This window comes from Ictidomys tridecemlineatus, chromosome 10 (assembly GCF_052094955.1).
Source record: "Ictidomys tridecemlineatus isolate mIctTri1 chromosome 10, mIctTri1.hap1, whole genome shotgun sequence".
Classification (NCBI taxonomy): Eukaryota; Metazoa; Chordata; class Mammalia; order Rodentia; family Sciuridae; genus Ictidomys; species Ictidomys tridecemlineatus.
This window is the reverse complement of record NC_135486.1, coordinates 15,002,787-15,026,855: the sequence shown is the minus strand read 5'-3', so window position 1 is coordinate 15,026,855 and position 24,069 is coordinate 15,002,787. Positions and strand designations below refer to the sequence as shown.

Sequence of the window (24,069 nt, the reverse complement as noted above, 5' to 3'; positions counted from 1 at the left end):
TGGGGTGAGCGTTATTACAAATGCACGCACAGAAGGCCACGGACACACACTAGGAGGCTGTAACTTCACCTGGGATGCTGAGAAGGGCAATAACAAGGAAGAACAGGTAAGCTGAATCTCAAAGAGAAAGTTCACCAAGCCATGAAGGGTGGAGTAGATATTCCAAGGAGGAAAATTGAGTATGTACTGTCAGAATAAGGAGCACTCAGAAATTTAAGTACCCACTTGTGGGGTATGTGCTCTGGGTCTTCCTTTCTCCATTCCTAGTATCTCTACTCTGGGCCACCACCCTCAGGTAAGCCACTGTGGATGTCTTCTGATGGCCCAATGAAGGACCCTACCTGAGCTGCCTTCCACATGGCATCTGCTCCTCTCTCACACCTGACATTTCTCAGCATACACTCTCTCAATGGCTTTCTACCATCTTTCCAGCACAGGCAACTCTAAGCATTTTGATACGCAACACCACCATGATGGGTCCATTTTCAGCTTCTTCCACCTCATCTGCCCACCTCCCCAAACCACTCTGTGTCCCCGCCATAAGTATCTCTTGCCCCCTATATTACAGCTTTTCACAGCCCCACTTATCTTCACATATGGGGGTTGTTTGATAATGTTTCTTGCTGGCAAAGTCCCAGGCATCTTTTCATTCTCCGTCTCTTCCTTAAAGCTTTTCTTGGCTCTTCTAGATAGAATTAGGCTCTTTCCAAGACCCCATGAGCATGTTCTACCACTAAGGCAATTGCCATACTCTTTTATGTCTGCTTGCTTGCTTTATTTATTTATTCCTGTGGTGCCAGGAATGCAACCCAGCACCTAGTGCACGTTAGGCAAGCACTGTACCACTGAGCTACACCACCAGCCCTTTATGTTGGCATTTTGATGTGTTCCATGGCCTACTAGAACAGGAGCCCTTTAGGACGAAGACCACGTTCCATCTTTACTTTCCAGCCTCTAACCCAGAACTGAGCACTTACTAGGCACAGCTGCCTTCCCTGACCTCTCTGAACATGCCAATAGAAATCCTCATTGTATAAGCGCAGTCTCCACGGACAGTACCGTCCAGGGCCCCACATGACCTCATTCTCAGATCTCATTCCTCACTGCCCCCCACTTCATGCTTCTCATCCACCAGGAATTTCCTAAATACGCAGCCTTCCTCAAGCATGGTGTTATGTTTTAGATTTGTGGGGTCCCCCCAAAGCTCATGTGTGAGACAGTGGCAGAAAGTTTCGAGGTGAAATGATTTGGTTATGAGCGCCTCAACCTAACTGAGGCATTGATCCAGGGACAGGGATTACCTGGGTGGTTACTCTAGGCAGGTAGGGTGGGACTGGAGAAGGCAGGGAGTTGGGGGCATGCCCTTGGAGTATGGCTTCTGTCCATGTTGGGGGGAGCTCTCTCTGTTGCTGCTCCCTGGTGCCATGTCCTGAGCCGCTTTCCTCCACCACACCCTTCCACCATCATGTCCTGCCTCATTTGGGGCCCTGGGGAATGGAGCTGGCTGTCCATGGACTGCGAACTCTGAAACTGTGAGCCCCAAATAAACGTTTTTTCTCCTCTAAATTGTCCTTGCCAGGGCTTTTGGTAGAAGCAGCAAAAAAGCTGACTAAGACACCAGGTATTTCCTCCTCCTCATTAGCCACCCCCCCACCAGCTTCTCTTTCCTTTGAAGCTGCTCTGCACACTGTCCTGCCTTCTCGGGAAGCTACCTTTGATCTTCTAAGTGGAGGGAGGGGGGCAGTTGTGTCTCCATGTGTGTTCAAAGCACCTGTGCTCACCCTGTCTCTCTCCGCCACTTGACAGTCTGCCTTGCTATCCTCTGTTTATTTTCTCTCCCATTAGCCGCCAGCTGCTAGAGGGAAGGAAGCACGCCCTGTCCCGATCCCACACCCGCCTGCCAAGCCAAACGTGCTCAGAAAAGCTTGTTGACCCGAATGAACAACTGAATGGATGAACAAAGGGCTTGGACGTCAATCACAGTTCGCTCTCTTCCACCCACTGGAGATCTCTCTTTTCACCTGAACACGTAAGTCTTGGTGATTCCACAAGGCAGCGTCTTGCTGAGGGGCATCAAGGGAGCTCTGATCCGCAGACCAGCGCCTTCTAGGATCACATCATGGGCAGACGGGTGTCGGCCTCCCCGGTCCACACGGTAGTCGAAAGACAGGCTTTGCCCATAGCTCACCTGCTGATTCCCAAGAAATTTGGCTGTGCAATAGAATTTTTAATAAGATCAGTTGGGAAGCCTGGAAGGTAAACCCATTTCCAAGTCTGCATCCATGTGGGTGACCTCTCATGGAGTCTCATGTTACCCATCCCACACCCCCAGGCCACCCTGACGGAAGTCAGTGCCCAGCATCGGCCATGATCATACCATTTGGGCTATGAAACAGGGTTCACTACTGAAACACTACAAGGGGCTGACAATTCCATCTATTAGAGGGTCCACAGCCTGGTTCTTATGACACACAAGATCCAGGTAAATCAGCAAGGGTGCCATTGGCTACATAATGCCTTGTGGTTTATAGAAGCCTTTCATGAACATCATCACATTTGATGCAATAGTTCTGGAAGGCTGGTATTCCCATTCCCATTTAATAGTTAAGAGATCTCAAGTTCAGAGAGGTTAAAAGAACAGCTCACCCAGGAATCACTTTTTGGCCAAGGATATGATCAGAACTAGAATTCCAGTCAGAATTCTTCTACCCAGACACAGACCACTGACTGATATATGCATCTGGATATATGTGTGTATGTATGCACATATTTGTACACAGACACACATGTATTTATGTTTTACACATATAAATTTATATTTACATATATTACATAGAATATAATGTTATACATTACATGTATAGATTTGAATACATAATTAGTTATGTTTGTTGTTATAGTTAATTATCCACTATTCATATATTGATTATATGAGCTTTAAAAAATGCCTTGTTTTTGCTTTTCCATCTGTTTCTTGATAGACTCACAGAGTTGACCACACTTTTTGATTTCTTGCCTTGGTGGGAAACCTAGAAACTTTCAGTTGATTAAAGTAGGCACCTCAGCCAGGTCTGCCCTCCAGGACACCCAGTTTTCTCCAGAGTGCCATGCCTTAGTGACTTCATTAAATTGGGCGTAAGCCCAGATGCCCCCTGGAGGCACCCCTGCCCTGAACGCCAAGCGATATGGATTCCACGTTTTGTAACTCGATTTTTCTATCCTGACTTCCTAGTGCTCTCCCTTGGCTTCTGTAGGAAGAATTCCCCCTCACCTACCAGGAGCCACAAAATAGACGGGGTCTGATCGTCGGGCTGAGCTGTACACATCCCTGTGGCGCTGCGACCAGTGGAGCTTCGCAGGGGACCCGTTTCTTTGGATGGCCTTCCAGCCATCAGCATCTGGAACACAAATAAAACCGTCGCACTGGAGACGAACCCTCCACCTCCACTGAGTCATGGCAAGATTGCTTGCCCAAAAGTCCTGTTGAGGTAAAAAGTGGGCTTTTCCTAGTGTTTCCACATTCCTTCCTAGAGTTCAAAATCCCCCATGCGCCTCTCCACTTGGATCTCAGCTTCACTGGCTCCCACCCCACAGCTGCCTTCACTCCTCGAGTCTGATCTTGAGATAAGAGAGCATGTTTTCATCTGCCTTTAATTTGTATCTTTATTAGAGTTATGGAAACAAGGCCTGGCCTTAGTGAGGTGAGAGGGTCCATCAGATCCAAAGAGAAATGTGAACAAGTTGAAGTAATATCCATTCCCCGCGTGTTTGCAGTGCTCTGTAGCTTGGTAACTCACTTCGGATTCATCAGCTCGGGTGATGCGTGGGAAAGGAGTGTCATCAGTGAGTGTGGCTTCCAGGGGAACCTTCATAAACCCCCAATCCAAATGAATGACTCTTTTGTGACTTTGAAATAGATGTGGGTGGGAAACGCAGGAAGATAAAAAAGTGAGTCTCTTCTAAGTCATTTTTTTAAGTCATGCCTACGCTGGTGTGAGGGAGCCATTCAGCTGTGACTTTTTCAAGATGTGGGGGTTTGCTTTATCACCCTGAAAAAATGGTGAACACTTAAAACTATGAAACAGTTGTTAAACATGATTGGAGACTCCATTCAATGGACGGAGAGGTGTTTGTCTGTAGGGACAAATCCCTATGCAACCTTCAAAAACAGAACCAGAGAACGGGGCCTTACCTTGATGGAAGGTGGAGGTGATCTTGTGGACACTGTAGTCCACAGAGCTGCGGCACTTGGCTGAATGTCCATAGCAAAAACACTGGGTGCAGCCCTCAGGGTTCCCCGCATCCAGATGATAGTAACCTGGGCGACACCTGGATTTTAGAAATTGGGATGATATAATAGGTTATTTCTTTTTTTCCCCCCCTTTAGTACTGGGGATTGAACTCAGGGGCACTCAACCACTGAGCCATATCCTCAGCCCTATTTTGTATTTTATTTAGAGACAGGGTCTCACTGAGTTGCTTAGGGCCTGGCTTTTGCTGAAGCTGGCTTTGAACTTGTGATCCTCCTGCCTCGGCCTCGGAGCTGCTGGGATTACAAGCATGTGCCACCGACCCCAGTGGTTATTCCTTATTCCATGTAGAGAACATGCTGGTCGATTCAGCCTCTCTCTACTTTCTTCCCCTCTTGGCCCTTTTAATTGTCAGAGAAGGAAAATGGCAAGTTTCGGGTACCACCTCCACCCAGACCATCTGATGAACAACCATCCTCCCCACCAAAAAAGAGCGTGAGGAATGTTCTGTCTCTTCCTAGGTGCGGCAGAATCAAGTTTGCCTTGATGTTCTGGAAATAGCAACTGACCCATCTTTAGTGATGGATGGAGGTCAGATGGGGAGGGCAGGGAGGGATGGGGCAGGGACACGTAGAGCTGCCCTGTCCTGAAGCCAGTGTTTAATGGGACAAAGTGAAGACCAGGAGGGCAAGGCTCCTGCCTCAGCATCAGCTCCCCGTCCTGATCCACAAGAGCACTAGGTGTCGGTCACCATCCCTGCCCCCCATACCCAGGCTCTGGTCCACCAGGGAAAGGGCAGGTGAGGACCTGACAAGGAAGAAGGATGGCCAGAGCCCATCTGCTACAGCAAAGTGCAGGCTGGCCGTCCACCTCTGCCCCTGCCCAAGCCCTCCAGAGGCTTCCCCAAGGTCAACTGCAGGCCAAGTCTTACTGTGGGAGCTGCAGGGAAGGCAGCGGGGAAGCTGGGGAGGCCCGCTTCTCTATTGAAGAGCTGCCTCCTTCCACATGAAACAAGGATGGTTTTAATGATCATTTTCTTAGCACTTATGTTGTACCAGCCACCTTGTGTATATTCTCATTTAATCCTCCCTATAGCCCTAGGAGATAGAGATTGTTTTTTTCTCCAATTTCTTAGATGAGGAGACCAGAGATGTTAAGAAACTCATCTGAGGTCATAGAGCTGGTAAGTGGTTGAGGCAAGCTTCATGTCCATCTGCCTCCAAATCACCTAGTCAAAGCCACCGGACCATCATGTATCAGGGGTATGTTCATTGTGTCACATCCCAGAAACGCAGGTTAGCTGAGGACAACAGATGCTTCAGAGAACCTATGTAAAGCAAGCAATGTGTTTTTTCTGAGAGCAAGGGTTTAACAAAATCACTGTGGGGGCTGGGCTGTGGCTCAGTGGTAGAGCGCTTGCCTAGCATGTGTGAGGCACTGGGTTAGATCCTCAGCACCACCTAAAATAAATGAATAAAATAAAGGTTTGTGTCCACCTACAACTAAAAATAATGTATTACAAAAATCAATCTGTACATTAGAAAACAAGAAAGGAAGGACCCAATGGAGGGATGAAGGAGTGGAGTGGAGAGGAAGGATAAAGAATGGGAAAAAATCAGGCAAAACTAAATGGTGGTTTTTAGGAACACATCAGAATTATGAATGAATTCAGTTACGAATAATGCATACCAACTTATGAACAACGCATACGAAATTACAAAGAAAAGCAAGGAAAATGACTACCCTAAAAGCCAGTACAGCAGTCATTTTTAGGGACCCCTCGTGGCATGGGGATGGCATATCTTTAGCAGAGGTCTACTGATTGGTGGTGGCACTTTTTAATGTAACTTTCTGATTCTGTGTTGGATTCTGAAATGAAAAAGGCTCTCGCGGCGTGGCTTCTCTTAACACTTAAGGTATTTCTCCTTGTCCTCACCTTAGCAGCAGAGAACCCCCTGAAAACCCAAGCCAGGAATGTATTTGGCATTTCCTCCGCCCAGGTAGAAGGGCTTGGCAGGGTGCCAGGAACTGCTTTTTTAAGGAAATGGGGAGGAAGCCTTTACCTCTGGGGCCAGCCTCACGGCCCCCTCTAACCTCAGGACAGGAAGAGGGGAGTCTGAGCCTGGTTTGTACTTCAGCAACGTCCTGCAGTGACAACCGCGGGTGGAGGGCTCCTGGCTGTTCCACCTGCCCCGACATGGCGCAGACCCAGGGGGCTCTTACCTCATGCCCCGGCTCATGTGTGTGCATGTAACCACCACCCCAGCCCCGGGGCTGCTCCTTTTCAGTTGACGATGGTTATATATGGCCATATGCTGTGATATTCCCTCTTACAAGGACTTTCCCAACATGCTTAATTAGGCCAGGCGTTTCCCAAGACCAGGGGAGTCACGTGACCTCATTATTGCATACCACCTTGTAGCCGCCCACCTGGGATTCAGAGCCAGCTGGCAAGGGGACTGTCTCTGAGGCCCCTGCCTCTGTCACAGTACAAACTGAGAAGGGGCCCCAGAGTACTATGTGGAGTAGAAAAGTTGTGGAGGCTCCACTGTATTTTATTTATTTATTTTTTGTACTGGGGATTGAACTCAGGGCACACAACCACTGAGCCACATTCAATCCAGCCCAATTTGGGATTTTATTAGAGACAGGGTCTCACTGAGTTGCTAAATGCCTCGCCATTGCTGAGGCTGGCTTTGAACTCGTGATCCTCCTGCCTCAGCCTCCCGAGCCGCTGGGATTACAGGTGTGCGCCACTGCGCACGGCTCCACTATATTTTAAAAAGAACAAAACAAAACAGTTTTCGAGGACAGAGAGCAGGAGGAAGGGCATCAGCACTTGTCTGGGATCCTTTCTCCATAACCGCACTCAAAGGATTAGCTCTCGTGCCAGTTGCCCAGGCACCACCCCTGCTGTCTGTAGGGACATGGTACACACAAACCTATCACAGCGGTCTCCAGTGACAGCTGGCTTGCAGACACAGCGGCTGGCGTCACAGGGCCCTGCGATGCCAGCTGGGTCACAGTCACATTTGGAATCTCTGGGAAAGAAGAAAAAGGAAATTAGGGATGGGCTTCCAAATGCTTCACCACTGAAATCACAAAGATGGCCCCACTCAGGAGCAAGCGTCGCCAAGCTGGGCAAAGTCTGCTTCAGTGAGGCTTCTCCTGGCGGTCCCCACTCCTGCTAATCCTTCTCCACTTTCTAAGGACACAGCTGTCTATGCCGGTGCTGCTCACAGGGCGGTGTGTGGGTGGCAGCCAGTCCATGAACTGTTCGTTACCTACTCTTAATGAGGGGCTTGTGCCAGAATGCAACCCAAGTTCATTACTAAACTATTTAGTTTGGTTGACTTTTTTTTTTTTTTTTGGATACTGGGGATTGAACCCAGGGGTGCTTTACCATTGAGCTTTATCCCAGCCCTTTTTTTTTTTTCAATTTATAAAATTTTAAGACAGGGACTCACAAAGTTGCTCAGGGCTTCCCTAAATTGCTGAGTCTGGCCCTTCAACTTGGGATCCTCCTGCCTCAGCCTCCTGAGTTACTGGGATTACAGGTATGAATCACATCAACCAGTATCAGAATCAAACAAAAGCACTTCATTGAGAGTCCTGCTACTAAAACAAAACAAAATTCAACCAAACTCCAGCAGTTCCACTCCTAAGTATAAATCCAAGGAAAATGAAAATGTATATTAAACCTCTGGGTTCAATTCCTGGACAAAAAAAAAAAAGTCATTTGATTCTGGCATAATCTCCCTGTCTCATGATTAGCACTGGTCTCCATCACTCCTTCTGACACACAATGAGGTGTCTATTTCATGGGTCTCAAACCAAGGTCATTGTCTTTTCCCTATTGATCTCCTTGTCCTCTGATGGCCTGTGACTATATCCAAATTCTGCCCAAGGCTGGAGCATCCTCGACTCCTCCCTCTCCTCACACCCCCCCACCCCCACCCCCACCCCCTCTAGGTTCCGATAGGCTCAGGGCCAGGATTCCTTTCCAAGCTTTGCCTCTCAATTCCCACGGCTCCTCCTTGTCTTAGCCCCTCCATGACTACTGACAAATAGCACCTTCTGGGCACTAAGAACCCAGGACACTAAGAGAAATAGGAAACAGTCTCTTAGTCCTAAGGCAGGGCAGGTGTGTGAACAGCAATGGCACAAGGGCAGCTGCAGCCACCCTGGGACACCTTCTAGGGCCCTGGGGACCCAGCAATGAACAAGACAAAGCAGGACTCACATTTTAGGGGGAGGAACGGACAAGCCAATGCAGACAGAAAATGAGAGATTTGAGGGGTGACAGATGCAGACTAGTGAGGGGGGCCCTGCAGGATGATGAGGTGGAACGGAGCCCCACAAGGCTCTGCATGTCTTTGGGTGCTCCAGGGGTGCAGGGCCACATGCTCGTGGCTCCTTTGAAGAAGGGAAGGCAGGGTGCTGTGGCTGGAGCATGGAGCCAGGAGGGTGGAGCCTGGGCGGCAGGTGCAGAGGGCAGAGGGTCCTGCAGGCCCCACAGGCCCTGGGAAGTGGGGAGGGGGAGCTCAGGGAGAGCTTCGAGCAGAGCAGCAATATGCTCTCCTTCATGTTTGAAAAGGGCTGCTGAGAGGGGCCGGGCCTCGGGGGGAGTCTCTGAAGATGATCTAGAGGTCAGGAAGGGCTAGAAGGGACAATCTGTGCAAAAGCCCAGAGGTAAGAGAGCGGGTGACAACAATAACTAGGTCAGCACAGCTGAGACAGGAGGCTGTGCCATCTGGGCAAGGGGCTGAAAACACGGGCAACGATGTCACCCAACCAGGACCATCTCCAGGCCATTTCTCTTCAGAGTCAAGAGTACGCCGTGGCCATATGGCACTACAGGAACGTACCATCTTTTTCCTTTCCATGACAGTGTAGCTTAAAGTCGCCTAAGTTTGGAGAATGCAGCCCAAAGGTCTGCGTGTGGGAACGGAATGAACAATTCCCAGTGCTTCAGAGTTTAGACAAACCGGATCAAAAGTCCATACTTGTGTTATTTATGCCAGAAGCAGATCTCAGAATCCAAACAAAACCAAGAAAACTTCTAAGAGTAGAGATTTCCCTAATCCTTCCCTAATAGCAGGCATTTCCCCAAAACAAAACCCTCCACATGAAAGCCAAACCAGAGGAGGAAGGAGAAACGGGAACTTCTATCTAAGTCACTCACCAAATAAGACATCTCCCCAATCCAGAAGTGGTTTCTCTATCGCAAAAGTGAAATTATGTGCTCAAGGTTGAAAGTTGGCAGCACCAAGCCAGAGAAAGTCCCAGGATGGTCCCTGGGATCAATGGCCCAGGCAGTTAGCTCCTCGGACTCATCCATAGGCTCTCAATACCAGTAGGGGTCTTCGAGCCACTGACAAAAGGCCCATCTGGACTGCGCTCCTGGCTGGCTTGCCAAATTGTCACCAAACCTAGCCCTTTTCGCCCACCATGCAGTATGCAAATCACTGAACGATGAGTTTTGCCAAAGAGAAAGAGCTTTTGCACAACGTGGCCATGCTTGACAAGGGGAGACGGGAGCAAGTCTCAAACCCACCTCCGGGAGGATAGAGTTCAAGGATATTTATGGGTTGAAGCATGGGGACAGAAGCTTGGAGGTGAAGAAGTTGAAGCTGAGAGGCTTTAATCAGGCAAAGTGGGTTTATTTGGGTTTCCCGTCAGTTGTAGCAATTCCTCTGTCAGTAGCCTTCTAGCTAATGCTTTACCACTCCCCTAGCTCAGCATCTCTGCAGACTGGCTGGGGTTTATGATGTGTTATTCTCCATCTTCTTCCAAAAATGAATTTGAGAGACAGAGAATGTTACAAACTAAGGGGAACCGAGATTAGGTAGAAAAGTTTTTCTATGTCAAGTTCCTGGGGTCCCAGGTTAGAATGTGATGGACTCTGTCCCTCCGTCCTGGTTCTTCACAGGAGGCAATGGTCAGGGTGAAGAAAACTGGTTCAGGAGCCAAGAGTCTGGGCTGGAATAACAGGCCCACCCTCCTCAGTAACGTGGGCCAACTTAGCTTCTCCTGGTTTAAATTTCTGATCTTTACAATGAACATAATGACACCCCCAATCCCTTAGGGTTGGTGTGAGGATCAAATTAGATAACCCACATAAAGTACTCAAAACAGTGTTTAGCACACTTAGATGCTCATTAAATGAAAGTGATCACCGATGGAATGTCATTGTCATTATTCCCATCAATGACAGCAATGGTGGGGTGGGGATTGCTCACAGTTGTCTCTGGTCTCGGATGCACCCGGCGTCGGTGAGCGTGTGGAAGCCTGGCAGACACCGGTCACATCTGTCTCCTGTCACACCTGGCTTACAGCTGCATCGTCCAGAATTGTCACATCGAGCACCGAGAGAACCTGCAACCCACCAGGTGGGGGGAAAGGGAAGATGAAAAGAAAGTATTTAACTTACAACACCTGTGGGAGCTCAAGACACCTAGTAATATCCAGCACCTGCTGCCTCGAATAATTATTTCAAATCATCTGAGCATTCTTCCACCCAGTAGAGATGGTTTTGACAGCTGATGGTTATGTTATCTTCATGAACAGAAATGAAATTGCTCATAAAGTCATTTTTATTTACACATCTGCCCTGATGTGGCATTAGGGAGCACCAGCCTACGGCTTTTCTGAAGCAGTCCATCAAGTCATTGAGATCTCAAGAAAGAAAATCTGTGACTGAGCACATCTGCCTCTTAGGAGTGAGCTCATAGCACAGACTGAGTGACATCCCCCCTTATCTCTAACAGACGAAAACCACCTTTCAGGAATCAGTGTTTGTATGGCAGGGCCTCTTAAAATTTCTTATGTGCCCATGGCATAGATTGGTCTCATTCATTCCCCTGTACCTCCCCTTCCCCTCCCCTTCTCCTCCACATCCCCTTTCTCTGTTCTACTGGTCTCACTTCTATTTTCATGGGGTCCTTTTTTCCTTATTTCTCTCTAGCTTCTGCATATAAAAGAAACATAGGACCCTGGACCTATCTCACTTAACACGATGTTCTCCGGAACCATCCATTTGCCTGCAGATGGTGTAGTTTTGTTTTCTTTATGGCTGAGTAAAACTATCCCATGTACATATACCACATTTTCTTTACCCATTTTCATCTGTTGATGGACCCCTAGGCTGGCTCCATAACTGGGCTATTGTGAATTGTGCTGCTATAAACATGCAGATGCGTGCATCACTGTATATGCTAATTTTGTTTCTTTAGGAAAAACACCTAGGAGCCCATTCCTGGTCTTTTGAGGAACCCCTACAAATCTCCACAGAGATTACGCTAATTTATAATCCTACCAACAGTATATAAGTGTTCTTTTCTTTCCCCCTGCATCCTTATCAACATTTATTATTTTTTGTGTTCTTAATGATTGTCATTCTAACTGGAGTGAAATAAAAATCTCAGCGTAGTTTTGATTTTCATTTCCCTGATTATTAAAGATGCTGAACATTCTTTTGTGTTTTTGTTGGCTGGCGTGCTTTTTTTTTAATATTTATTTTTTAGTTGTAGTTGGACACAATCCCTTCATTTTATTTACTTATTTATTTTATGTGGTGCTGAGGATCGAACCCAGGGCCTCGAATGTGCTAGGTGAGTGCTCTACCGCTGAGCCACAACCCCAGCTCCTGATAAGCTTTTTAAGAGCACAAAAAGGCCCCTTCACCAAAAACATCTCCACCTGCCTGGAGAGGGGCCCCTCACCCTCACACCTTGCTGAATGCATCTCATGGAATGTCGCCCTGTGCTGGCCTGTTAGTGCCTTAGAGTGTGGCTCTCACCTACTCGGTTTTTCAGGGACATGCTCTTAGTTGCAAATGCATCCTCTCAAATTGAGGGTTGATGAAAAATGAGACGCTCTCAGGGTGGAAAAAAAAAAAAAGAAGAAGAAGAAGAACCACTGTGGAGTGTCACCACCTCTCACCGCCTACCTGCCTTTGTGCCCGCCCAGGCTAAGCCCCCATCTTCTCTCACCTGGGCCCCACCTCACTTGCCTCAGCCTCCATCCTCCCCTCTCCATGCTCCAGTCTCCATATGGAAGCCAGCGTGCTCTTTTCGAAAGGTAACTGAGATCGTGTTTTATTGAGGTCCTCTGGCTTGGACCCCACTAGTAGCAGAATCAAATGCAAACCCCACGCCCCGGCCGGAGACCCTGCCTCCCTTCCCTCATCTCTTACCCTGGCTCACTAAGCTCCTGCCACCCAGGCTCCCTTCCTATTCCTGGAAGGTGCTCTGCTCCTTCTGGAATGCTCTTTCCCCAAACTTCTCCTCCTTGGCCCATTTGCAACACTCTGGTGAGACTAGATGTTACTTCCTGGGGAAATCTTCTCCGACTCCTGTATCTAAACTGTCTGCCCCCCCACCCCCCACCACCCCCACTCTAGTCCTCGGCCTGGCTTTACTTTTCACCATCCCTGCTTAGGTTGCAGCCCAGCGCCCCACGCAAAGCAGGCACCTGGAAATCTGCAGGGTTAATGTGTGTTTGTCAAGGAAGAGGGAGGGGCTTTTGTGACAGGAGTTGACCGAGAGCCAAAAGATGAGGTAGAAGGCTAGCTACTTTTATAATGTCCCTGCAGCAGGCAGAACCGTAAAATAATCCATATATTTCAAATAACTGTGATCATTAGGGTGGCCATAATCCACAGAGACCAGAGAATATCAGCCAGAGCTACATGTTTGTTAGTGAGTTTGTTAGTTATCTTTCTGTGAATTTTTAACCCACTAGTAGATTGAATTCAAATCAATAAATGCATTGGCTCTGTGCCTATATAAAGGCTTTTATGAGGCATGTGAAACACGAAAGAAATTAGTCACCTTCACAGTGAGAGTCTGTGAACAGCTCCATGTCACCTTGGCAAGGCTTGAAGGAGCGCTCTGTAATAAGAGTGTAAGCGACATTTTTTGAACACACAAGAGATATTGAGTTAGGCACCTTCTCTGTGCTAGCTCATACTACCTAGTAGTGGATTAAAAGTTTTCAGCTGGATGACACATCAACTTTTGGAGAATAAGGAGCTCTCAGAGGTGCAGGCAGGTAGTGACAAGAGACGTGCTGCCGTTGAGACCCTCTGGAGCAATCTGCTGATGGTTTGGAAAGGGCAAGACCGGCCTGCATCCACCCGGACCATGATGGCCTGGATGGAGAGCCACAGCGGGGGTGGGGGGATGTGGCAAGAGCCATAGTGGACGCAGAATGAACAGGTGTGGGCAGCTGTGGGGTCACGGATGCTGAGGAAGAAGAGACCATCTGGATGACACCCTGGTGCCTCAGTTCACAGCTCTCGGGACTGTGATCTATTTACCCAGCGGAGAAGGCCAAAGGACAGCAAGAGCCTGGGATGAATCCTAAAGTGAAGGCAGTGAGTTGAGCTTCAGACATACGAGCTGGGCTTTCCAGTGGCGCATCCAGGAGGAAGTACTCATCTGCAGCACCAGAAAGAGGCTGGCGACGAAGGTGTAGGAGCCCTCAGCACACAGGCTAAGAAGCCCCAGTAAGCACGAGATCACTCTGGGGGCGCCCAGAGAGAGGAGGGGAAAGCTGTGAACAGAACGGGAACCCCACTGATTAAGGGTGAGGATGTTCAGAGAGGAGAAAGTCTCAGGACAGAGTCAAGCCAAGCAGAGGAACCTAGGGATGGCAGGTCTGGGAATCAAGAGAGAGAAATGAGAGTTCTCCGAGCTGAAGGCAACAGGGTGGAACACGAGAGGCTGCTGGGTTTGGGTCTGGAGACCACCGCACTCACAGCTCTATAAGCGGTCAGCAAAGGAAGCTAGGAAGGAAAATTCCTTTTAAAGTTATGCTGTCATTAGTAACATTAGATTAAAAAAAAAAGTCTCTCTGTAATGAGATGGGTTGTTTTAACATAAAGGCATGTTGACTGGGGAACCCAGAAACACATTTTTTAGACCTTTATTTTATTTATTTATTTTTATGTGGTGCTGAGGATCGAACCCAGGGCCTTGCATGTGCGAGGCGAGCGCTCTACCTGAGCCATAACCTCAGCCCCAGAAACATATTTTTTTTTCCATTCAAATTAATGATAATTATACTTTCAACTTCAGAATATTCTCTCTGCAGTAGTTATTTAGAAGTGAATTATAAATTATAAGAATAATAAGAAGAACCTTATAGGGTAGAAAATATCATACTTGGCTTTGGGTTTGGCCCAAATAATCCCAGACGGTATTCTACAAAGCATTCTTCTGAGAAATATTAACTATGTCCCAGGAAAGTAAGTATTCTGTGGTCAACGGTTTAAGAAATGGTGTAAGCTAAATCTTTTAGAGATTGATAACATAATCATACATTCAGTAGGCAAAAAGCTTGCTCAGCATTTTTTTCTTTCAGTGCTGGGGTTGGAACCCAGGGATTGCACACACTGGACAAGCACTCTATCCCTGAGCTGCACCCTAGCCCTTGTTTAACTTTTTAAGAAAATGTATTTATCTACTCTAATTTGTTATACATGGCAGCAGAATGCATTTCAATTCATAGTACACATACAGAGCACAATTTTTCATTTCTCTGGTTGTACACAAAGTAGAGTCACACCGTTAGTGTCTTCATACATGTATTTAGGGTAATGGTGTCCATCTCATTCCACTGCCTTTCCTACCCCCATGCCCTCTCCCTTCTCCTCCCTCCCCTTTGCCCTATCCAAAATTCCTCCATTCCTCCCATGCTGCCCCCACTCCCACTGTTTAACTTTTAATGCCAATGTTTCTGAACATTGTTGGACATCCTAAGGCAATACCTATTATCATCCTAAGGGTCACAGTGTTCTGTGGGACACTGTCTAGAGAATACTGCTAGAGGAAGCTGGGGAACCAGAAAACAGCCCAGGTGTTAAAGACCAATAGCTCTCAAGTCAAATGCCAGCTCTGGCTCTCACTAGCGGTGTGTCCTTGGGCAAGCTGCTTCCCTACTTCTTTTAAATGATGATGACAACAGATACCTTCTAGGGCTGTTGGGAACTGTGAGCTAATATATATAAAGTGCCTAATTCAGAGTCGCACATGTAGTAGGTGTTCAAAAAAATGTAGTTCATCATGCTCTAAGAGACTAGTCTCTTTCCTACATTATACTGTCATTTACCCCGGAGGCCCGCTTCAAGCCTTCAAAGTTGACATGTTAACTTTCTGTGAACATGACTAACTTATTTCATGACACAAAATTTCCAGAATAATAACGCTGGGTTTTCAAAGTGTCTCACGAAAATAAAAACATATGCCCCAACTCTTAGATTATAAGATAGTCTTAGGGATTATAAACAATTGGCTTTAAAGAACAAATTAAGAAGATCTTTCTGTTTCCATAAGCAATAATTGAATCAATGCACACTTTCAGGGCTTATGTAGATAGAGTGCACATGAGGACTCGGGAAGGTGTTAAAAATTATTATTATTTAAAATTTAATCCAAGAGAGTTTATTTCCTTTTGAGAACACTTGAAAATACATGTGTAAGCAGGTGCCATGATGCACACCTGTAATCCCAGCAGCTTGGGAGGCTGAGGCAGAAGGATCGTGAGTTCAAAGCCAGCCTCAACAATTTAGCAAGGCCCTAAGCAATTCAGTGAGACCTTGTCTCTAAAAATAAAATATAAAAAATGGCTGGGGATGTGGCTTAGTGGTTAAGTGCCTCTGGGTTCAATCCCCAGTACCCTCCCCCAAATACCTATACATATGTACACTTACATTTAAAGACACGTTTTAAACAATAGTTCAAATATTATGATATGAATAATCCCTCGATCAGATTCATAGATATATAAGTGATAATAAAACTAAGAGAACAAGTCCATATCAATGATGTCCACACAGACCTCAAGAATTTAGGTGTCATGGGAGGTAAAAATATACGTTCACATAGGGTTTCAATATGTGGTAATGAGTTGAAGACACTCATTCCTGTTGCTGAGCCCATAACACCATTACCTAAAAAGAAGCCTCACTTTGGAGCATATGAGAAATGGACGTGGAATCCAAAATCTGCAACCACCGTGGGGATGAGTGGAGCTGTGGGGTTTGTTTGCCACACATGGAATGAGCGGCTTCTTTTGCATTTGAAACTGAAGGTACAACAAATTCCCTTGCCAGCTGTGACTTCAAAGGGGAAATGATCTGCAGCTGATTGTGAGACTGAGAAATCCATCACACAGGACATTATATTTGTGCCTCTGGTTTACTGAGCGGCACAGCTGAGGTGGAGCAGGAGTAGTAGGTGGCAGGAGCAGTCTCTGCCACTGACCCAACACTCAACCTGGGCCCGTTAGACCCTGAAGCTTTGGTCTTTATAACGGGGGAGGCAGGACGTGTTAAATCATCAGGGTTGTCAGGCTGCTTTGGGAGCCAACAAAAGATACAGTATATGAAAATGCTCAGGAACAGTGTCAAGTATTAGTCAGATCTTAGAAAACAACGTCCGTGATGTTTTCCCTGGATTCCTGCGGTCTCCCCTGGATGTCACCTTTTAACGTCCCCCCTTTTTTTTTTTTATTTCCTAAATTTTTTCTTTCTTGTGGAGGAAACAATAGGTAACTGTGTCCAGGACGAGGAGGTGGGTTAAACATTAGGTCCGGCTGTCCCTTGCTAGGAGACTTTAGGACACTGGTTGACTTTCTAGGTCAGCTTTCCCACTGTTGAAAAATATTTTAAAATATTCACTGTCAACTGGGAGATGTTAATAATAAGTAATAGGTTAACTGACAGTTTCAGACCAGATATGTGGCTTCTACCAAGGCTTCTTTCATGCTGGAATGTAATTTTTTAAAAAGTTCAGCGTTCCAGGAGATTGGGACCTTGACCTCCATCTTAATTGTACCAACTACAATCAACTCCAATTTGTTGTCAAACAAGCATCATTTTCTTTCTGCCAGATTCTATGATGTATGACTTTTCTCAGATGAGGATACTGGAGCAGGGAGAGGTTATTGAATGTGCCCCAGGTGACCCAGAGGTAGCAGTAGTGCCAAGATTTGAACTGGATCCGGGCTGCCTGGCTCCCAAATCCACCAGTATCCTGTAGACTATGACTCTGACGTGAGCACACGTGGGTTTGAGCCCTGGCTCTGCCCCTTCGCTGTACAGGCTTCTTCCTCTCCCTCTCCAAGCCTTTCCTCATTGATAAAATAGGGGAAAAAATAGCACCGCCCCCTCTGGGATGTCATTGGTAATGACTGATTAGCACTGGATGAACCGCACTAGTAAAGGGCCTGGCCGGGTCAGCACCTGCACACAGATAAGAGAATCACACAACCCATCAGGTAGGAGCATCATCGCCGGCTCCACCGCTTGCTCCACTCTGAGGTTCACACAGGGTCTGGGCGCTTGCCCTCCACGGGAAAGGACAGAGCCAGGCTCCCTGCTCCTGGGCAAGCAGAGGACTCCACACTGAGAAGGAGGAGATGGTGAACTCCTCCCCACCCTTCCTCTTCGCCAAGGTTCCGTCTCCTCTGAAATTATAACCTGTCTCAGGCCTTCCAGGGCAGCCAGCTGACTCTCTAATCACACTCTTGCCGACCCCTCTGCTGGACTGAGCCAACCCCAGTGACTCTCAGAGAAGCTGCATGCTCTAAGTAGCTGGGGACTCCTCCCAGAGGTTAAATAAATGCTCATTAAAGCAGAACACGCTTTCTTCATGAAGTTCTTTGATTCACGGGGAGAACTGCTAACTCCAAAAGATTCTGGATGCTGATTCTATACCACAAAGCTAAGCAAATCTGACCCAAATCACATGAGAATTGCAAACTGCATGAACTTGGGACTGACTCCTGGGGTATGGGCTATATCATCACGGGTCTCCCCAGTTTTCTATATGACACATTCAACCAGCAACTCATTTGACTTCACTGACATCTGCCCACTTTTAGATTCTTTCAACTGCTGCTCTGAATTGGGTTTCCAGAAGGACACCACAAGTAAGCCACGCAGTACAGCTCTCCCCTTTAAGTGGATGAGAGTTTATCATGCTTTTTAACATTTTCTAGCAAAGAGAACTAAACCATGACAAGAAAGAGGATAGAACAATAAGGCAACAACAACAACTAAAATACCTTAACTTATTCACAGAACTATCTGCCTCTCCTTGTTTATATTTACTAACTTGTTTTTACTGTCTGCTCAGGATAAGCACAGCAGGGTGTGCCCACCGACTGGAGCACTGGTTTTGGGGTGGGGAGGGGTCACTTAAAAGAAAAGCAACTAGCTCTCCTATCAACCTGCCTCCCTGTTAGGAGCTTCCTGTTGGTTGTTCTATTTTCTCTTATAAACATCCCATGAAAGACTCTAATCTTCCTATTTGCTTGTCGTCTCTCTTGTGGTTACCACTTCATATTGCTAGCACAAGGCAAAGCACAGAAACCCATCTTTTGGGTTCCTATTTTTCAAGAAGCTGGACAAAGTGATGGTTAAGGAGGATGAGGGACCTTCGCTGCAAGCAAGCAAGCTTCCCTTGTCCCTGACAGCTTCCCAGACTGTCATCTCCCTGAAAAAGTTAATCATGGGGCTCTCAGCACTGGAGTTGAAGTCAATGAAGTCCAAAGACACCAGCTGTTTCCACCAAGCCCAACTCCAAAGAAACACATTCCCTTTCAGATTGAAATTGCTCCAAACTCCAGTGTCTGCTGGATTCCCAGTTTTCTGGAAGCTGCACACCTTCCTCTTGGCCTCCACTTTCTTTTCCTCTTCATCAATCCCTCCTTCCTCCTCCCCTCTCATGCCCCCTCCCTCTCTTTCTCCCCCTCCACCCTTCACCTACCTTTGGGGTTACAATTGCAGGGCAAACAGCGATCTCTGTCTCTGTGGCGGTAAAACCCTTCCTTGCACCTCTCACAGTGGACGCCATCGGTGTTGTCATTGCAGTTGAGGCAGCGGAATCCGTTGCCCGTCTGTCGGTGAAGCTCCTGATCGAAGATGCACTTCCTGGACTTCCCATTGCAATCGCAGACTAGGAAGAGTGGGGGGAAAGGCATCATCAAGAAGAACCATCAGGAACATTCTCCCGGGTGTTTTTGCTGGTAGTAGTATAAATGATGCCGGGTACCACCAGTGGGTTTAAAGTTCTCAATGCAGGAATGAAAGGCACCATCTGGGGACCAGGAGGACTCTTGCTCCTCCTAAAGAAAGCAGCTCTGACACAGTGCTGCTGGGTTGCTGCCTGGGAGAATGTGAACTCGGGTTGCCAGAGTGTCGTATTCTTTAAGAGGAACCAAACATCTTAAATGATATGTTCTTATGCAAAAATTCATGATTTAAGTATCTGCGAGGAATTGACTTCAAAACACTCTGAAATTCCACACAGCAAGTCTACTGGCTGCAGAATGCCCGAGGCTTCCAGCTGCAGGCTCGGGCCCCACTGTCTAACAACTAGTATGTTCTGCGTTCAAGATACACAGCACCTGTCGCTCCAGTGGCGGTCAAGGATGGAGAGCCCATAAGACTGTCGGACAGGTACCTTTTCCGGTCCTCACTTGTGCCCTGAATACCCCTCCCAAAGCCAAGCATCAAAGAGAACCACAGTCCAATTAAGAAAGACCTCCCCATGGTGTCTAGGAAGCTCATCCTGAAAATGTTCCTAAGAGACTCAGGGAATGACTAACATCTCCATGGGGGACCTCAACAGCCAATGAGGTGACACGTGACCTAGCACCTGGCATACAGCAGACACTCAAGATGTTTCAGTCACGATTTAGAAGGGAACGATGCTGGGCCTTGAGGCTGAGGGACGTGGGCGACACCAGGGCTGCTCTTCCCTTGGGAAAGCCACTTCAGCTTCCAAATCTTGTTTCTTCTACAAACATAGACAGCTCATCACCTGCCTCCCTGGATTGTTTAGAGGATCCCCTGAGAAAAGGATCCCCAACACCTTTGCCCACGGGATTCATCCCTCGCTCCCAGGAGCAGAGATCGCTTCCGAGGAGAAAAAGGCGGCCCGGAAGGCAGAGGAGTGTGGCCCGGTGGAGAGCTGGGATCTGAGCCCCTCTCTGATGTCAGACCTACTTCCTTCCTCCGTGCGCTCGTCTCCATTGGCCACGCAGCCTCAACACAAGCCTGTTTCTAGAGCGCCCAGGGCCAGGACTTATCCAGAGTGCTGACCATAAAGTCCACAAATGGGCCCACATGTGCTGAGCAGCTGCTCCGGGCAGGGCCTGTGTCAGGATGGGAACCAGCAAAGACGATGAAGTGAGTCTAACGGACTTCCTAAGTGCTGCCTCTCCATAGTTTCTAGAACTTTCTTCTGCTGCTTTAAAGGCCATCTCATCCACAGGAAGTCAATGACATCTACCCAGAGTCCACTGTGTTTTGAGGGCTTCACGTTCATCAGCTCAATAATTCTCACCGTCACATTTTAATGTGGGTTTATTATCTTCACTTAACAAATGAGAAAACGAATACCTGGAGAGGGTAGTTGTCTTGCCTAACGACACCCAGCTAAAACGCAAAGGTATAATTTGCTCCCAGGTCTGACTCCAAAGCCCTCGCCTCTCCATTTTGTCTTATTCTCATGACCCTGATTTAGCACTGCATGTAGGCACTCTTACAAATCAAACAGAGGCTCCTGCCGCCTCCCCTGGAATCTGTCCTAGTCTGGTAAAATGGCCTGTCCTGCCCTTGGTACCACTGGGGCTACAAGTCACTTTTAAAGTGTCTCACATTCATCTCTTTCCCTGGAATTTCACCACGTGTTCTTTTCTTCTCTAGAAAACACACTCACACACACACACACACACACACACACACACACACACTCACACACCTACTTTCTTTCCATTCGTTTATTTATTCAACAGATACAGTCGTCAGACACCATTTGACAAGGTCCCGTATCAGTCAAGCCTTTGAGTATCCAAAGACGACCATGGAAAATCCTTAGTTTTCTCCTCTTCAGGTTAAACTGGAGACCTATCACCTCTGGTCTCTCAGCCATTGCCTGTGTCAGGATTTCTAGGATCTTCTTAGCAACAAACCCTAATTTTCGACATCCTTGTTAGCACGATGAGGGTTTACTGGAGTACTTTAGTGTGGTTTGAGCAGCTCACTCAGCTGGTAACGGGACTAGATATTTTCATTCCAAGGATGGAGACTAACATTTCATTAAACTCACAGCCTGTTCAACTTGCACTCAACTTAAACTCCCAGGGCCTTTTCGAGGACCTGGTGCCAAGCTGAATCTTTCCCAACAAATGCTGTGAAACTGATTTCTTGGACTCCAACAGATGCGCCATGCAGCTGTCGTATGCTGTGAAATTTCTACCAAGGATATGGTCGTTCCCATTACAAGAGCTAAATGCGCCGGCCAACGATCCTTGAAAGGTTCTTCAGCTCAATCATCCAGTGAGCCAATGCCCTCCCTGTTCTGCATGCCTGTTGGGAACAAGCTCAAAATACGTGCAAAAATAATTCTTTCTTCTTTTTTCTTTTTTTGGTGGTGGTGGTACTGGAGATCAAATCCAGGCCTCAAACATGGTGCATGCTGGGCAAGTGCTCTATCACTGAGCTATACCCCAGCCCTTTTATTTTATTTTGAGATAGAGTCTCACTAAGTTGCTGAGGCTGGCCTCAATTGTGATCCTCCTGCCTCAGCCTCTGATTACAGGCATGTACCTCCTGCCTCGCTGCTAACTACAAACTCTGCATTGAGCCTTTCTAATTCAGGACATGCTTTTTGCTAGTAATATTTAACTTTAAAGATAGCTCATGATACATGTATCAGGGCAATATTTTAAAAATAGACAAACTTGTTATAATTTTTTTCTTACCACTTTCCTCCCCTTCTGTTCTTTCTCCTCTAAAGCTCAACTTTGGGGGAAAAAAAAGAAGGAGGAGGGGAGGGTGAGGGGTGTTTTCTTTAAGATTCTCAGCCTTCAAGGGGGGTACACTATGTTCCAGCAAGGGAGGCCCTTAGCCAGCATCTCTAGTCCAGAACTTGCCCAATAGGTTACAAATCTATTGCCAAATTATCCTTCTCTCCAAATGGGTTTCCCTTAAGCCAAGGACTATGCCACTGGATGAGGGCACGTAGGGGTCTCGTGTCCGGGACTGGACTGGTCTTGGGATCTGCATGTGATACTCCCTCACGGTGCCTGCAGGACTTTGAGGTTACCAAGAGACACTGGGCTCAGATGCTCAGTTACCAAGCTGAATCTAGCTCAATATGGAGTCTTCCACATTCACTCTCCAGAGAGCGAGGGCAGAGTTCCGTGCTTCTTTTGTGCTCAACGATTCTTTTCTTCATTGATGGGTACTTGAAACATGGTCTCTCTCAAATCATCTCCCAGGTTTAGCCTAATTTCCCTAATCTATTATTAATTTTCATTACTGCAAAAGCCCAACTATGACATTTTAAATTCTAGAATGTTCCTGCACATAAAAGGGCTTTAATGAAATGAACATGACATGGCTTGTGAGTGGTCTTTTTTATTCTAGGACCAATTCCTGCCCACTGCTACCATGAGCTCGTGGGTTGCCCAGGACATTGCCTTGCGAGGAAGGAGGCCACAGGGAGCAGGGGAGACCAAGCCACCCAGCACCCGCTTCCACGGTGGTCAGTGTCCATGTATGCCCCTTAAGGACGAGGGAAATCTGGCTCTGTGTGTGAAAATCCACTGATTTCTAAATGTTGGCCAAAATTTCCTTCTCCATTTTCTTCTTGAAACAAAGGTGTGTCCAAGGGCAAATCTCTGTATTTGATTCTGCACTTCTAACAGGCAGAAAAGTCAGGAAAATAAAGCCTTGGATACCACACAGTGCCTGTTCCATAGTAGCTATTTAGTTTTTATTATTAACATTCTTTTTAACTCCAGGAAACCTATACATGATTCTACTATTGAAAGGACTCCAAATCTCCACGTAGCTGGAGATTTAAAACGCCAACACAGACTTTGGCTCTTCTTCTTCATGGAATCCCATCTCAGAAAACAACCTTTTTTAGTCATTTATAATTTGTTTAGATTAATAAACCCACATTCAATCCCATGATAGATTCTAAAACAAGAGAAAATTCTACCAGTATTTTTATTATTCTTTCCTTCTCTTGTGTTTAGACTTGCTCAGTTTTACATCTAGAATGTTGGGGGGTTTTGGGTTTTTTTTTTTTTTCATTTTTATTTTCTTGCTTCCAAATTTTGGGCCAGCTGTGAATTTCATAAATATCTTGTCCAGTTTTCACCAGGGATCCTTGACACAAATGTAAGTAATGGAAGTACAAGGGTGTCTTGGACATTCCCCAGGTCAGCTGTGAGCCATTAACCAACAGTGCTTTCGTTCGTAGTAGAAGCTTGGTATGTATTTGTTGAGCAGCTATTATGTGCCAGCCCTGTTCCAGACACTGCAGCAAACAAAACCAGTAGATGTCCCAGCCCTTGTGAAATTTACATGAGATTTGGGGAGTGAATAAATAAGATAAATAAGGAATATATAGAGACAATATTAGGATATTGATATTTGTTAAGGAAAAATGCATGAAACAGCATTTAGCAAAGTTAGGTACGCAAGACGGGTGGGAGAACTGAAAGAGCTATATGCTGGATTACTACATTATTTCCGTGCTGCTACTTGTCTGGTTTATGATCTTTGTCCACTTATTTATTGAGCACACTGATTTTCTATTAATTGTCATGAACTTAAAACTATAAACTACTTGCTTATCATTTTGTTGCAGATTTCCCCACCCCCGCCATGATAAATTCTTTTCAAAGTACTTTATGGATATATTTTTGTTTCATTGATTCTTACTCCTTTCCCCTTTCCTTCATCTGTCCTTAGTCAACAAGATGTACACTTATTTCCTTCATTTAATAA

General features: G+C 46.7%; 1 protein-coding gene across 3 annotated transcripts in view; it reads right to left on the bottom strand.

Moving 5' to 3' along the window:
* Nucleotides 1-24,069, bottom strand: part of Lamc2 (laminin subunit gamma 2) — a 58,566-nt gene that overhangs the window by 20,831 nt on the left and 13,666 nt on the right. For 2 of the 3 annotated variants that reach the window (XM_005319714.5, XM_078022461.1), the window contains exons 2-7: nucleotides 19,028-19,216; nucleotides 10,493-10,628; nucleotides 7,193-7,291; nucleotides 4,193-4,329; nucleotides 3,276-3,398; nucleotides 2,022-2,211 (exon numbers count right to left, since the gene is read on the bottom strand). In XM_005319714.5, coding sequence (XP_005319771.2) covers nucleotides 2,022-2,211; nucleotides 3,276-3,398; nucleotides 4,193-4,329; nucleotides 7,193-7,291; nucleotides 10,493-10,628; nucleotides 19,028-19,216 — 874 coding nt within the window. The remainder of the gene's footprint in view (nucleotides 1-2,021; nucleotides 2,212-3,275; nucleotides 3,399-4,192; nucleotides 4,330-7,192; nucleotides 7,292-10,492; nucleotides 10,629-19,027; nucleotides 19,217-24,069) is intronic. The other variant, XM_078022462.1, reaches the window with a different exon arrangement.